General features: G+C 47.0%; 3 protein-coding genes across 4 annotated transcripts in view; 2 read left to right on the top strand and 1 right to left on the bottom strand.

Moving 5' to 3' along the window:
• Positions 1-1,784, top strand: part of txk (TXK tyrosine kinase) — a 6,112-nt gene extending 4,328 nt beyond the window's left edge. For both annotated transcript variants that reach the window (XM_053416626.1, XM_053416624.1), the window contains 6 exons: positions 146-317; positions 407-623; positions 726-790; positions 1,166-1,284; positions 1,353-1,510; positions 1,626-1,784. In XM_053416626.1, the coding sequence (XP_053272601.1) occupies positions 146-317; positions 407-623; positions 726-790; positions 1,166-1,284; positions 1,353-1,510; positions 1,626-1,697 (803 nt within the window). In that variant the 3' untranslated portion in view covers positions 1,698-1,784. The remainder of the gene's footprint in view (positions 1-145; positions 318-406; positions 624-725; positions 791-1,165; positions 1,285-1,352; positions 1,511-1,625) is intronic.
• Positions 1,785-2,568: 784 nt separating this feature from the next.
• Positions 2,569-9,764, top strand: LOC128430525 (cyclin-dependent kinase-like 2). The gene is made up of 8 exons (XM_053416622.1): positions 2,569-2,745; positions 3,201-3,395; positions 5,360-5,532; positions 5,971-6,083; positions 6,169-6,308; positions 6,423-6,511; positions 6,630-8,486; positions 8,709-9,764. The coding sequence occupies exons 1-8, from the start codon at positions 2,578-2,580 to the stop codon at positions 8,827-8,829; spliced, it is 2,856 nt and encodes a 951-aa protein (XP_053272597.1). The 5' UTR covers positions 2,569-2,577; the 3' UTR covers positions 8,830-9,764.
• Positions 9,399-15,000, bottom strand: part of LOC128430526 (broad substrate specificity ATP-binding cassette transporter ABCG2-like) — a 17,994-nt gene continuing 12,392 nt past the window's right edge. The window contains 3 exon segments of the mRNA XM_053416623.1: positions 9,399-9,877; positions 10,129-10,280; positions 10,682-11,800. Of these exon segments, the coding sequence (XP_053272598.1) occupies positions 11,653-11,800 (148 nt within the window). The 3' untranslated portion in view covers positions 9,399-9,877; positions 10,129-10,280; positions 10,682-11,652.

The following is a 15,000-nucleotide window of genomic DNA, read 5'->3' as shown; positions in this document are numbered from 1 at the left end:
ATAGTCGTAGTGATTTATTGTGTTTTTCTGTTTAGTTGTTTGTTGTGTGTCTGCAGGTTGAGTTGTAGTTCATGTGAGTTATTGCACTGCCAGCCCCTCACCAGTAGAGGGTGCTGCAGCCCCACCTGATCTGTTTCCCTCTCAGAGAAGTGGGAGATCGACCCCGGTGAGCTGACCTTCATGAAGGAGCTGGGCAGCGGCCAGTTCGGACTGGTGAGGCTGGGCAAGTGGAGGGCGCAGCACAAAGTGGCCATCAAGGCCATCAGAGAGGGCGCCATGCTGGAGGAGGACTTCATCGAGGAGGCCAAGGTCATGATGTAAGGAAGGAGGAGACGAGGGAGCGAGGGCAGGAAACCTCCTTCTGGTGGAAACAGGAGGTGAACGTGTGTGTGTGTGTGTGTCTCAGGAGACTTTGCCACCCTAAGCTGGTGCAGCTGTACGGAGTTTGCCTGCAGCAGCGCCCCCTGCTGATCGTAGCCGAGTTCATGGAGAACGGCTGCCTGCTGAACTTCCTGCGGCAGAGGGGCGGGGCCCTGAAGGAGGCGTGGCTGGTGTCCATGTGTCAGGATGTGTGTGAGGGGATGGAATACCTGGAGGCGCAGAGCTTCATCCACAGAGACCTGGTTCACCACTAATCCTACGCTCTACAGATTTGACATTCAAGACTTTAACAGTAAAACACAACTGAATGTGTGTGTCCTTCTGGTTGTGGTCTTCTCACGCAGGCGGCCAGGAACTGTCTGGTCAACGAACACAACGTGGTGAAGGTCAGCGACTTTGGAATGACCCGGTACGTTTCACTCACTCTCACAACTTTTATCTCGGGTTCTTCTCATAAAATTAAAGCTTCAAAATTACGACTTTCTTATTGAACCTTTTTCACGAAGCCAGAGCCAGCATCTCCTTAGCTTAGCTTAGCTTGGCCTGGCTTGGCCTGAACTGGCATGGTTTAGCACAGGTACTGGTAGAAACAGTGAGCCTTGCTCTTTCTAAACAATACAATGGAATGAACTGTGAAAGTAAATAATGAACTCATTGACCTCTTGGTTAAATCAACACAGGAAGTAGAACATCAGAGGTGTTACGAGTTATGAGTTATACATATCTACTCTCTTTACTGTTCTTTAAGATCAGTTCCTCAGTGTCCTGGTGTTTTTGTTTCCAGGTACGTTCTGGACAACCAGTACACCAGCTCCAGTGGTTCGAAGTTCCCAGTGAAGTGGTCTCCTCCTGAGGTTCTGCACTACAACAAGTACAGCAGCAAGTCGGACGTCTGGTCCTTCGGTGAGGAAACACACACTTGGTCTTCACAGCAGCAACACACAGTGTGTAGTAAACGTGTCTGTGTGCAGGTGTGGTGATGTGGGAGATCTACTCCGGGGGCTGCACGCCGTTCGAGAACCGCTCCAACTCGGAGGTGGTCAGTGACATCACCAGAGGGATCCGTCTGTACCGGCCTCACCGAGCCCTGCAGCCGCTGTACGCCGTCATGTACCGCTGCTGGCACGAGGTGAGAGGAACCAGGTCTTCAAACCATCAACACATTCACATGTTCCACCAAACTCCTGTTAACCACAACACCATGTCCTCTTCTTCTTCTTCTTCTTCTTCTTCTTCTTCTGTAGAAGCCTCTGGGTCGGCCGACCTTCTCGGAGCTGCTGCAGGAAATAAGAAACATGGCAGAAAATCCAGATTAATGAAACACACGATAGTTTCAATTGTTTAGACTGTTGTGTTTTTGGAAACAACTATTTTCATAATAAAGTATTTTCAGATAAAATCTTCTTCTTCATTCTTTCGTGCTTTGTGAACTTATCGTCTCAACAACGAGGGGGGGGGGGGACTTCTCAGGGTGTGAAACATGTGACAACACAACTTTACAATAGAGGATTATTTTGATGATGTAACATTAGAGGGAGGAGTCAGTCCTCTGTGTGTGTGTGTGGGGGGGGGGGGGGGGGTATCATGGCAACAGGTCAGGTGACAGCAGGTAACTGCAGATGCCCACACACACACACACACACACACACACACACACACAATGAGACACATACACTGAGACACAGGGTCAAGTTGACATCTCCGGTGACTATATACGCACACACACAGACACACACACACACACAGACACACACAGTGGGGCATTACTTCAGTGTTTACGTTGGAAGATCATTGCTCCGATTAAAGAGTAAAGAGGAATTCCCATGGAAGGTTAGTGTGTCTGTGTGTGTGTCTGTGTGTGTGTCTGTGTGTGTCTGTGTTTGTGCGTATAGGTTCACCGGAGATCCTGTGTTTCAGTGTGTGTCATTTTTTGTGTAACATGAAATGTTGCAGTGATGAAATAAAACTAAACAGTTGTATTCACAAGAAAATAGAAAAAATAACTATAAGTGTTAAAGAAAGTTAAAAACACTTCCTGGATCTTCTTCAAAGTTTAGTGAGTTCCTCTCGAACATATAAAACCTCCTCCCACCAAGTTAACTGGAACCAGTAGTGTGTGTGTGAACCAGTTCACAGACAGACAGCTGGAGGAGTGTGTAGTGAAGTTGTGTTGCTGTTCTCTCTCCACAGTGACTCATGGAGCGGTACCAGTCCCTGGGTCTGCTCGGCGAGGGGAGTTACGGCTCGGTGCTGAAGTGCCGGCACCGGGACTCCGGCCGCCTGGTGGCCATCAAGAAGTTTGTGGACTCAGACGATGACAAGACGGTGAAGAAGATCGCTCTGAGGGAGATCAAGCTGCTGCGGGTACCTGTCAATCAGTCAGCTGTCAATCAGTCAGCTGTCAATCAGTCAGCTGTCAATCAGTCCGCTGTCAATCAGTCAGCTGTCAATCAGTCCGCTGTCAATCAGTCCGCTGTCAATCAGTCAGCTGTCAATCAGTCCGCTGTCAATCAGTCCGCTGTCAATCAGTCACCTTTCAATCAGTCAGCTGTCAATCAGTCAGCTGTCAATCAGTCAGCTGTCAATCAGTCAGCTGTCAATCAGTCAGCTGTCAATCAGTCACCTGTCAATCAGTCAGCTGTCAATCAGTCAGCTGTCAATCAGTCAGATGTCAATCATCGAGCCTGAGGACACAGAGCAGAGACCTTCACTTATTGAATTAGATTATTATTCAAATACTGTGAAACACGTGAGTGACCTCGTTCATCTTCTCCTCCACAAACCTTTGATTTCTATTTTCTCATCTTTCTGACATGAAGCATCTTCGTCACGTGAACCTGGTGGACCTGCTGGAGGTGTGGAGGCGGCGCCGGCGCTGGTACCTGGTGTTTGAGTTTGTGGAGCGGACTCTCCTGGAGGATCTGGAGCTCCACCGTGGTGGACTGGACCTGGACACCAGCCGTCAGTACCTGTACCAGGTCCTGAGGGCCACAGCCTTCTGCCACCAGCAGAATGTGAGGACACAGGCTCCCCTGAACTGGTCTCAAGCTTCACACCAGCAGCAAAGCTCATTTGTCAAAGTCAAAGCAAAGACAGGAACAGACTCAAATGTCAATCACCCACGTGACGCCAATGATGCAAATCTGAGTTTTGTGATGTCGTGAAATCAACAATAAGGATGAAAATCACAGAACTCAGGTCCGGGCACTGGTTTGAGCTAGCATCCAACTGGCCACTGGTTTGAGCTAGCATCCAACTGGCCACTGGTTTGAGCTAGCATCCAACTGGCCAATGGTTTGAGCTAGCACCCAACTGGCCACTGTTTTGAGCTAGCATCCAACTGGCCACTGGTTTGAGCTAGCACCCAACTGGCCACTGGTTTGAGCTAGCATCCAACTGGCCACTGGTTTGAGCTAGCATCTAACTGGCTACTGGTTTGAGCTAGCATCCAACTGGCCACTGGTTTGAGCTAGCATCCAACTGGCCACTGGTTTGAGCTAGCATCCAACTGGCCACTGTTTTGAGCTACCATCCAACTGGCCACTGGTTTGAGCTAGCATCCAACTGGCCACTGGTTTGAGCTAGCATCCAACTGGCCACTGGTTTGAGCTAGCACCCAACTGGCCACTGTTTTGAGCTAGCATCCAACTGGCCACTGGTTTGAGCTAGCACCCAACTGGCCACTGGTTTGAGCTAGCATCTAACTGGCTACTGGTTTGAGCTAGCATCCAACTGGCCACTGGTTTGAGCTAGCACCCAACTGGCCACTGTTTTGAGCTAGCATCCAACTGGCCACTGGTTTGAGCTAGCACCCAACTGGCCACTGGTTTGAGCTAGCACCCAACTGGCTACTGGTTTGAGCTAGCATCCAACTGGCCACTGGTTTGAGCTAGCACCCAACTGGCCACTGGTTTGAGCTAGCATCTAACTGGCTACTGGTTTGAGCTAGCATCCAACTGGCCACTGGTTTGAGCTAGCATCCAACTGGCCACTGGTTTGAGCTAGCATCCAACTGGCCACTGGTTTGAGCTAGCACCCAACTGGCCACTGTTTTGAGCTAGCATCCAACTGGCCACTGGTTTGAGCTAGCACCCAACTGGCCACTGGCTTGAGCTAGCATCTAACTGGCTACTGGTTTGAGCTAGCATCCAACTGGCCACTGGTTTGAGCTAGCACCCAACTGGCCACTGTTTTGAGCTAGCATCCAACTGGCCACTGGTTTGAGCTAGCACCCAACTGGCCACTGGTTTGAGCTAGCACCCAACTGGCCACTGTTTTGAGCTAGCATCCAACTGGCCACTGGTTTGAGCTAGCACCCAACTGGCCACTGGTTTGAGCTAGCATCTAACTGGCTACTGGTTTGAGCTAGCATCCAACTGGCCACTGGTTTGAGCTAGCATCCAACTGGCCACTGGTTTGAGCTAGCATCCAACTGGCCACTGGTTTGAGCTAGCACCCAACTGGCCACTGTTTTGAGCTAGCATCCAACTGGCCACTGGTTTGAGCTAGCATCCAACTGGCCACTGGTTTGAGCTAGCATCCAACTGGCCACTGGTTTGAGCTAGCACCCAACTGGCCACTGTTTTGAGCTAGCACCCAACTGGCCACTGGTTTGAGCTAGCATCTAACTGGCTACTGGTTTGAGCTAGCATCCAACTGGCCACTGGTTTGAGCTAGCATCCAACTGGCCACTGGTTTGAGCTAGCATCCAACTGGCCACTGGTTTGAGCTAGCACCCAACTGGCCACTGTTTTGAGCTAGCATCCAACTGGCCACTGGTTTGAGCTAGCAGTATAAACAGATATAAATCTGCAGGTCTGACCACGGCCACTAGAGGGCTCATTTCCCCCTGAACCAACACAAACTGCACCTGCAGGTCACAGGTGAAGAAGATGAAGAATGATGTTCAGTGAGTTCTCAACATGGCGATCAGATGAATAATAACATAATGAGTAGTTGTGGGTTTGGTTCCTCACAGATCATCCACCGGGACATTAAGCCAGAGAACGTCCTCATCTCTCAGGGGGGCGTGGTCAAGCTGTGCGACTTCGGCTTCGCCCGCACGCTAGTGGGCGACGTCTTCACCGACTATGTCTCCACTCGCTGGTACAGAGCTCCTGAGCTGCTGGTGGGAGACATCAGATATGGAAAGTAAGTGTTTACATGTAGACCTGAGGATGTTGGACCTGTTAGAGATGTGAACAGGTGAGTGTGTGTGTGTGTGTGTGTGTGTGTGTGTGTGTGTCTGTGTGTGTCTGTGTGTAGACCGGTAGACGTGTGGGCTGTGGGTTGTCTGTTATTAGAGATGTTCACAGGTGTGTGTGTGTGTGTGTGTGTCTGTGTGTAGACCGGTAGACGTGTGGGCTGTGGGTTGTCTGTTATTAGAGATGTTCACAGGTGTGTGTGTGTCTGTGTGTCTGTGTGTAGACCGGTAGACGTGTGGGCTGTGGGTTGTCTGTTATTAGAGATGTTCACAGGTGTGTGTGTGTCTGTGTGTCTGTGTGTAGACCGGTAGACGTGTGGGCTGTGGGTTGTCTGTTATTAGAGATGTTCACAGGTGTGTGTGTGTCTGTGTGTGTCTGTGTGTAGACCGGTAGACGTGTGGGCTGTGGGTTGTCTGTTATTAGAGATGTTCACAGGTCAGCCTCTGTTTCCCGGAGACTCAGACCTTGACCAGATTCACCACATCACCAGGTGCTTTGGTAAGAACTGAAGAACTTCTCAGATGAAATGATCTTATCTAAATCTTCTTGTTTTATTCTGTAAGTTCTCATTTCTCTCCTGAAGGTCACCTGACAGCTCGTCACCAGGAGCTGTTCTACAGGAATCCTGTTTTCTCAGGAGTCAGATTACCAGAATGTTACGGTCAAGTCCTGCTGAGTCAGCGCTTCCCTTCAGTCCCCCCCGCCGCCGTGGACCTGGCACAGGTACTGATACAGCTGGTTAGCTGAGTGATGAAAAGCAAGACACACCAAATCAAATGTGTCCATCAATGTAGTCCTTTGCAGATCTGAAGATCAGAATCAGTGATATCTTTTCAGAGCTGTCTCCAGATGGATCCAGAAAGACGAGCTCATTGTTCCGAGCTGTTAGAACATCCTCTGTTCACTCAAGACTCTTTCCACCTCAGGTGACTCTTTATAACTTTACACTCGTCATCCAGAGAAATGTCCGTTAGCGATTGCTTGAGTTTCCACGAGTCGTGATGAATCAACCGTTTGACCTCCAACGACTTTGTATCCAAACAGGTTCTTGAATGAGCTAAATGCTAAGATCCAAAAGGACCACAGAGAAAACTCCAACCTTCCTAAAATAACCAAAACCCCCAGACGCCAAAAGGAAGAAAGGAATGAGCAAAACCAGAGAAGCAAGAAACAACTGGAAGATGTGAGTGAGAAGGTTTACGAGGAAATGGAAAAGAAAGACAAGAAGGAAGAAGAGAAGACGGAGAAAACTAAAAGAAGAGCAAAGTTTTGTAAAACCACTCGGAACACCTCCGAACCTTCAATGAGCAACAAACAATCCAGAACCTTCACAGGCAAAGTTTCCCAAAACGCAGCAAGAGCTTCAGTAGCCATGAAAAGTAAAACAGGAAAGTCCACTGGTGCAGGGTCGAGGAAGGAATTCACTAAATCAGAGAAAAGTCTCACCACTGATTCATCTAAAGGCTCCAAGACGGCACCAGGTCTGAAGGACGATAACTCAGAGACAGAAGAACCTCAACATGAGACAGATGCTCCTCCAGAACCAAGAGAAGATCATTTACAAAGCACAAAGAATAAACAAGATGGAGACTCCCCTGGCTTCTATTCTAGTTGCACAGGCACAGCCGTGTCAAGTGAAAAAAATGTGATGGACATCTGCAGATCTTCTAAATCAAAGTCAAGTCAAGAGAATATGAAGAAGAGCTGGAACAGCCCAAACCTGAGAGTTCCCAAAATGTCTAAAAGCTCCACCAGAGACCATGTGAGTTCATCTTTGAAAAGCTTCCACCAAACAGCACCTGAAGCAGGTCAGCCGCCAGGCAGCGACCACACGGAGACCAGTACCCGAAACACACCTGCTGTCACCAGGCCATGCCAGAGTCCTCCTTCTGCAGAACATCAGAAGAACCAACTGACCTCAGAGCGAACAACAACTTCTGAATGTTCAAAAGTCTCAAACTCAGGTCCAGAAATGACCAGAACCAACACTTCTTTGTCCATCAACCCGTCAGGACCTCCTACCTCAGATCTTACAGAGGCTTCTCCTGCACACAGCTCTGTGACACCACCCACAGGAATCTCAAATCCCAGGTTACACAAAACTGACTCCACTTCAACTGCTAAACCCTCAGAGGACACCACATGTGCACCCAACCAACCCTCAGAGGACCTTCCAGAAGACAAGGACCTTGTGGAAGTACTGATTGAAACCAAAAACCAACTGGGGAGTTTTAAAACCGAGGGACACAAACACTTAAAAATCTGCGATAAAGAGAACAGAGAGGATTCTGGGTCCGTCAGTGGAACCACCAGGTCTTCAGGAGATGAAACCTCAGAACCTTCTGGAATCTCAAGTCACACGGAGAAGAAAAGCAACGGAGTGGAATCTGATGTGAAGTCCTGCAGAGTCCCTCACTCCAAATCTATGATTGGACAATCTCAAGCAAAGCTTTGGTGTTTGGGCAACAACACGTCCACTGCAGCCGTGAGGACAAGAGAGACAAGGGACAACGAGAGGAAGGACTCTGTGTCCACGTCCGTCCCTTCTACATCCACTCCAGACCACAAAGCTCCAAAGAGGAGTTTCGTCCTACATAGCATGGACCCTGCAGATAAACTCCATTCATCTCCACCACCTCCTCCTCCGTCCTCCACTCCTCTGCTCCTCCCCCCGTCCTCCACTCCTCTGCTCCTCCCCCCGTCCTCCACTCCTCTGCTCCTCCCCCCGTCCTCCACTCCTCTGCTCCTCCCCCCGTCCTCCACTCCTCTGCTCCTCCCCCCGTCCTCCACTCCTCTGCTCCTCCCCCCGTCCTCCACTCCTCTTGTCCCCTCGGTCTCTTGGTTGGTCAGTGACCACCTCCGCCTGGGGACAGCTCTCCGTGGTGGAAACCAGGGTCTCAGGTACTGAAGTTCTCTCTCATCGAGCAGCACATCAGGGAGTTTGGACGATTCTGCTCAAGTTAAAGATGTCGTCTCATTTTGAGATATGGTTTTGGTTCATTATGAAACAGTTGAGGTAGTTCTTATTACACTGTGTTTACAACATCTGTTTACGTGTTCACGTTTCTGATTAGTTTGTTTTAAAGACTGATGGTCTCTAGAACCAGTCTGTGTCTCTTCCAGGTCTGTGGACAACATGAAGCCTCGTGGGCTCGTGTGCAGTCGACGGGTGGAACCGTCTCAGTGGAGACACGTTCCAGCGTCTCTCACCTCCAAGGTACCAGGTCCTTCAGGTTCTTCATGAGTCTGAACAGAGAATGTTTCCTGACTGAGTGACGGCTGCTTCCTGTCAGGTGACCGGTCACACCGGGATCACGGAGCGCCTCCTGGTGGATCGTTGGAACAGCAGCGGAGTCGTCCTGAACAGAAAGAAGTCAGACGTCCATTTTCCAGATTTGAGAAAAGGACGAGATGGTTGGTACAAAAACTCCCTGTCAGGAAACATCAGACTAATGGAGACAGGTGGAGTCCCGGTGCTGGACCACAGGTCTCTCATCCAACATCCTGAGCTCCTGTGGCTTCACCACGTGGAGCTCCATGACACCGAGTGGTGTTCACACACACCTCAGATTTATTCATTGAGTGACATTTGAAATGTTAAGATATGTTATGATTATTTATAATTAATCATTATCAATCTATTAACTGTTCAAAAATTACTCTGATGATTTTCCAGGCAAACACAACAACGGCTTCACCACGGAGACGAGGACGGACATGGCGTCCCCGTCCGGTGGACAGCGGGACAGACAGGACAACCAGCGTCCATCCTGACCACGTCCCTCCAGCTTATTAATGAAACACCACAACAAAAACATTCTGTAGATTTTTAATGGCAGTTCATTGATTTTTTTGTTGATTAAACATTTTTAAAAACAGCTAATAAATGTGTAAATAGTTTTGTTAAATGAAGACTGGTTGATTTTCCCAATAATTAATATCAGCTCAGAAAGAACTAAAACTAAACTGTAAAAACTTTTCCATGAATCTTAATTTTATTTAGAAACAAAAACATTTCACGACTCGTCGCTGGAGTCTGAAGAAGAAGAGCTGTCGCTCCTTCGCTCCTCCACCCTCCTCTTCATCGGCTGAGACACAGAACGCTGGAGCCCTGGGAGGGAAGCGTGTCCCCTGCTATTGGTCAGGAGGTGGTACAGGAGGCGGGCTGCAGGGTTGGGGTGGCTGCTCCTGATTGGTCCTCCTGGAACTGGCGGTCGCCTGATTGGTGGAGGTTTCTTTGGAGGCAAGCGGACAACAGGCTTCTGAGCTTCAGCAACTTTCTGCTGTAGAATCTGTAAAAAGTTTAATTTGTGTAGTAAGTGATTTATATGAAAACATCCTGAAGAACATCTGGACGCTGCCTCGGATCAGTGACAGTTACACACTGCTGCTGTGGATCAGTGACAGTTACACACTGCTGCTGTGGATCAGTGACAGTTACACACTGCGGCTATGAAACACAAACACAGCAACGGATACAAACAGTCCCTCTGTTGTGTTAATTCAACATGTTGATCATTGGGCTGATGGTGTTACTCTCTACCTTCCTGCTGACGGGTGGAGGTGTGGTAGCTGTCGTGGTGGGGGGGGTGTGGGGTTGTGGCGAGGGGGGGGGGAGGATCATGCAGGCGTCGTCCACGGCAAAACCATCAACCTCTGGAATCAGGAAACTGGGGAGAACAGGAAGGAGGCGAGCTGGTGGGCGGAGGTTAGAGGTGTGTTCAGTCGTTTCATGACTCAACAAATAACAAGAGCTAAATGTTTATTAAAATGATATTAATGCTTCTGTTGTTTCAGGTTCTAATTCTCACACATTCATTTAACTTTCTTTATCTGAAACAGTTCATGTGAGGAACTGGATCCTGAGAAATCAGAAAATTAAAGATTTATTTATTGATCATGAAATTGACTTAAAATCTTTAATTCAATCCTAAAAACCACAGTTTCTTTATAAGTTTATGTTTTTTCTTTAACACGCGTGTTTCTGTCTGAGTTGTCATCTGATTCTCACGTGAACACGTCTGAGGCGTGTTTCTCTTTTGTCTCCGAGTGAAGCTGCAACAACAATCAACACAAACACAAACGTCTGAACTCACCGTGAGTGGAGTCCACGCTCTGAACCGAGAGGAGGAAGAGGAGCAGAGAGGTGGACGACCTGCAGGACATGACCTCAGATGAAGAAGACAGGAACAAGAGTGAGGAGGAAGAGGAGCAGACCAGAGGAGGAAGGCGATGAAGCACTGAAGAGGAGGAATCAAAACGTCTAGACTGAAGTTTATTCAGATCACGTGTTTGTGGTTCAGTTTCAACACACGTCTGTTGATCCTCTTCACTCTGTCACAACTCGTTTCTCTACTTTTCATTTTCCTCTCAACTTTATTTAAACTGTTTTTCACAACAAACTCAAAACTGAAGGTTTCTCTTCTGTTTTCATTTCTCTGTTTCTTTCTGTCGTCGCTGTTTGGTTCAGTTTGGACTGGAGGAGTTCAACCTGCTGCTCTGTGTTGCTCAAGGGCGCGTTCAGGGGTTTAACCGCTCACTTCCCACACAAAGAATTACCCTGACACAGACACATACACACACACACACACAAACACAAACACAGACACACACACACACACACACACACACACACACACACACACACACACGTCACTGAATTACATTCCTGGAGATTTACTTGAGCCTTTACCTAAACTTATCCTAGCCTGTGGTGTCTGTGTGTGTTTAAAGTGTAGTTTTAATAGTAGTATTCTTAGTATAACATTATAAAATACAGGTTCAACATAGATTCAAATATTTTATTATAAAGTGAAATTGTCTTAGTCTCAATAATGACTTAAAATCGATCAATCATTCAAAAGTGCTACATGTTAATACGGAGTGAATAACAATAAAGAATGAAAGGTGCTGTGTAAATACATTTCATTATTATTATTATCTATATACAAGAAACAATCATTTTACAAACAACTGAACAGTTCATGTTTTCTGGACTGAATCAAAACAGAGACGTGATAATAAGGCAGTGATTACATCGCCCCCTGGTGGCAGCGATGATGAAGGTCTAGGAGAACTTCTTGATGAAGTGTAGTTTGAGGTAAGTGATGGTGAGGAAGAGGACGGTCATGACGCCCAGAGCCAAATGGTTCTGCCACAAACCCCACGTGGAATAATCCACACCCTGCCGGGCCAGGAACTCCTCCCCCGTGCACCTGCAGACACACAACACTCAGCCAGGCAGCTACACACTGTGTGTGCGTGTGTGAGAGTGTGTGTGCGTGTGTGTGAGAGTGTGTGTGTGTCCTGGACAGGGGCGCCGCTAGGGATTTTGGGCCCCATGAAAAGAATCTTTACAGGGCCCCCAACACAGCGGCAACATTTTTTGATGCTATTTTACATACAATTATGCATTTTAATGGTATTTTTCACTATCATTACCATATTTGTGAAAGAAGAACAGCATGACAGTTGACATGTACAGTAGGGGAAGAACTGAGCACTCTGAATACAATGGAATTCATTTTGAGTCATTTATTTGCTGCACCACTGATTCTTAAATTGGAAATAAACTCTTCCATGAAAAAATAGCAATTATAATCAGTGGAGAGAAAAAAATCTCAGCAAAAACAAAAACGCCATCAGAATACAAAATGGCCATATATGATTTCTCATCATTTAAGTAGAACTTAATATATGAAAGAATGGCAAATATATATATAATATAACGTTGCCGACTGAGTCAAGCTTCCTTTTGCAACCTTTCAATCACTGGTCCTTGCTCAACCCTTCTCACCAAAAGCCCAACGCCGAGCCTTCTCATGTGCAAAATCACTTATCAGGTCTTTGAAGTCCAGCTTTCTAGCCAACTGACTCTCAATTGACAGCATGGCAAGACTGCAAAGTCTTTCCTGAGACATTGTGGACCTCAAATAGTTTTTTATCATTTTTAGTTTACTGAACGCTCTCTCACCACCAGCAACAGTAACTGGCAGGGTGCAAAATATGCGCAAGGCGATGCACACTTCTCCAAAGATGCTTTGCAGCTGCAGCTTACAAATTGCATTCAGGAGTTCAAGAGGGGACAGGTTAGGGGGGAAGTTGGCTGCATATACACTGTTTAGGTGTCTTACTTGATTTTCAAAATCAGGAGTAAGATCACTAGAATACTTTGTGATCAGTGGTTGGCACACAGAAGAGATTTTGCCCTCACTAATCTGCCCAACTTTCAGAACAGCAGAAAACTCGTTGACAATATGTGCAATGCCCCGGAGCCTAGTGTCCAAGTCACTGATGATACTGTCCATGGCTGTATAAAACACAGTGTTCCAAAACACTGTTTCTGAACTCTCCTGAGTTGTCTCCTCTTCAGCGGTTTCATCATGGAATCTCTGCCTTTGCTTCTGGCGGCTGGACTCCTTGCTTAACTGAGGTGTAACATTAATTTCCCCAGCTATCAACTTTGCCTCAGCTAGGAGAGTGTCCCATGCATCTCTTAGAGACTGCATCTCTTCTGTCAAGTCTTTGGTATTGGCTGCTTCTATGTCAAGTGATATTTTTCCTGACTGGAGAATAACATTCCTGTTGTCAATACTTTGCAGTACCTTCAGCCAGACAGTGAGAAGAACAACAGCATCAAATGACATGAAGTATTTCCTCAAACCATTAGCTTCTGATCTTGCTTCACTGGTGAGACTGCATGTCATAACTATGCTATCAAGGGATTTGAGGACAGAAGGTAGGTGCTTTGCCACAGGTTTAACAGCCTCAATCCTTGCACTCCAGCGGGTATCAGATAGGTGATGCAATGAGCAACCTGTTTGCTCTTTATAGATGGCCCAATGCTCTGGGCTGCCACTTACAAATGTGTACAGGCGATTTATGCAGCCGAAAAATGTGGATACCTCTGGGCTTGACTGTGCAGCGTGCACACCAACAAGATTTAATGTGTGGGAGGCACATGGTGAATAAGTAGCCAGCTTGTTTTTCTTCAGTATTTGAGCTTGGACTCCCTTTATTTTCCCTGACATGTTAGCCCCGTTGTCATAGCCCTGCCCTCTGCAATCACCGATGTCTATCCCATGGTCACGAAGAACTGCATCAATCATCTCTCACTCCCCGTCTTTTTGAGAAAATCCCTGAATTCAAGGAACCTCTCCGTAATTTCCCACTCATCTTTTTCTTTGTCATATTTAACATACCGTAGTAGCACCACATTTTGCTCCGTATGGGAAATGTCTGGTGTGGCATCACAGATGACAGCATAATATATGGCATCCTCCCGTTCCTGCAGAATTCTTTTCAGAACTCGTCGTCCACATAAGTTGATAAACTCATTCTGACTGTCAGAGCTAAGATAATGTGTTAGCCTGGTTCCTTTTCCTTCTTTTAGTTTTTGTTTGTTGTCCCTGATTTTTTTAAAGTGCTCTTTCAGCAGAGGATCATAATGTGACAAGAGCTCCAGTGTGCCTAGGAAATTGCCATTATGAATGTCATCTAGGTCTTTGGTTTTGCCCCTGAAAGGCAGGTTTCTTGAGGCCAAGTGTAGAGTCTCTCCAAGATGGCTCTATTTTTCTCTATTTCTGTTTGCAACTCCTTATTTAACAGAGAATCCACACCTCTATCTTTCATTACAGATCCTTGCAGATTTTTCCATCTTAAGTAGCAATCTCTATGTGCCTCACTCCTCTCATGGACTGGGAATTTATTGTACATTCGACGCCACTTCACATCACACATTTTATACCCATTTTGACTAGTCAGTGCACTAGTGGAAGGCTTTTTCTGTACATGGGAGAAAAGCACACATGGTATGCAATAAAGTGAATTATTACTTTGACTAAAAGTCAGCCAGTCTCTGTTTACCTTTTCTCTTTTATTTGCTGCCTTTGTATAATTCAGGTAGTCAGGGAATGGCTTCCCCTTTGAATCACATGGCATTTCTACTTCTTTCTCTCTCATGGCCAATTTCCTTACTATCTTCTCCCTATCCTGATCAGTTAAAGCTGCTGGCCAGAAACCAGGGTCATCAGTCAAATGATCTTCTTCCCTTTCAAAGACCTGAACATCAGCTTGTTGTTCTTCCTGCCTCTCTGTTGTCTTTCTGGCTCTTTCTGTATTCAGTCCATCCTCCTCTGAATTCCTTTCAACTTCTTCGCCCTCACTCTCTGTCGCCTGTGTTTCTGCACTCTCACTGTCATCTGTACCCTCTTCTATCTCTTCCTCCACTTCCTCCACATCCCTCCCTGACAAACCAGAAGAGGGTCCTGGACCTGGCTCTGTAGAGTGTACATGACATACATTAATTATATAGGATTTCCTATAATATAACTATTTGTAATAGCATAGTCACCAACATGTAAACTTCTCTGATTGGACTGAGAGCAGTCACCCCAGTCTGCTGCACACACCACAG

This window comes from Pleuronectes platessa, chromosome 23 (genome assembly GCF_947347685.1).
Source record: "Pleuronectes platessa chromosome 23, fPlePla1.1, whole genome shotgun sequence".
Lineage (NCBI taxonomy): Eukaryota > Metazoa > Chordata > Actinopteri > Pleuronectiformes > Pleuronectidae > Pleuronectes > Pleuronectes platessa.
The sequence above is the reverse complement of the archived record's forward strand: the minus strand, read 5'-3'. Positions and strand labels throughout refer to the sequence as shown.

Excerpts from the sequence above, each read along its gene's own strand:
- LOC128430525 (XM_053416622.1), top strand. The coding sequence starts at position 2,578 with ATGGAGCGGTACCAGTCCCTGGGTCTGCTCGGCGAGGGGAGTTACGGC. Across the intron at positions 6,309-6,422 it reads CCGCCGTGGACCTGGCACAG|AGCTGTCTCCAGATGGATCC; the intron begins GTACTGATACAG and ends ATATCTTTTCAG. Across the intron at positions 8,487-8,708 it reads GGTGGAAACCAGGGTCTCAG|GTCTGTGGACAACATGAAGC; the intron begins GTACTGAAGTTC and ends TGTCTCTTCCAG.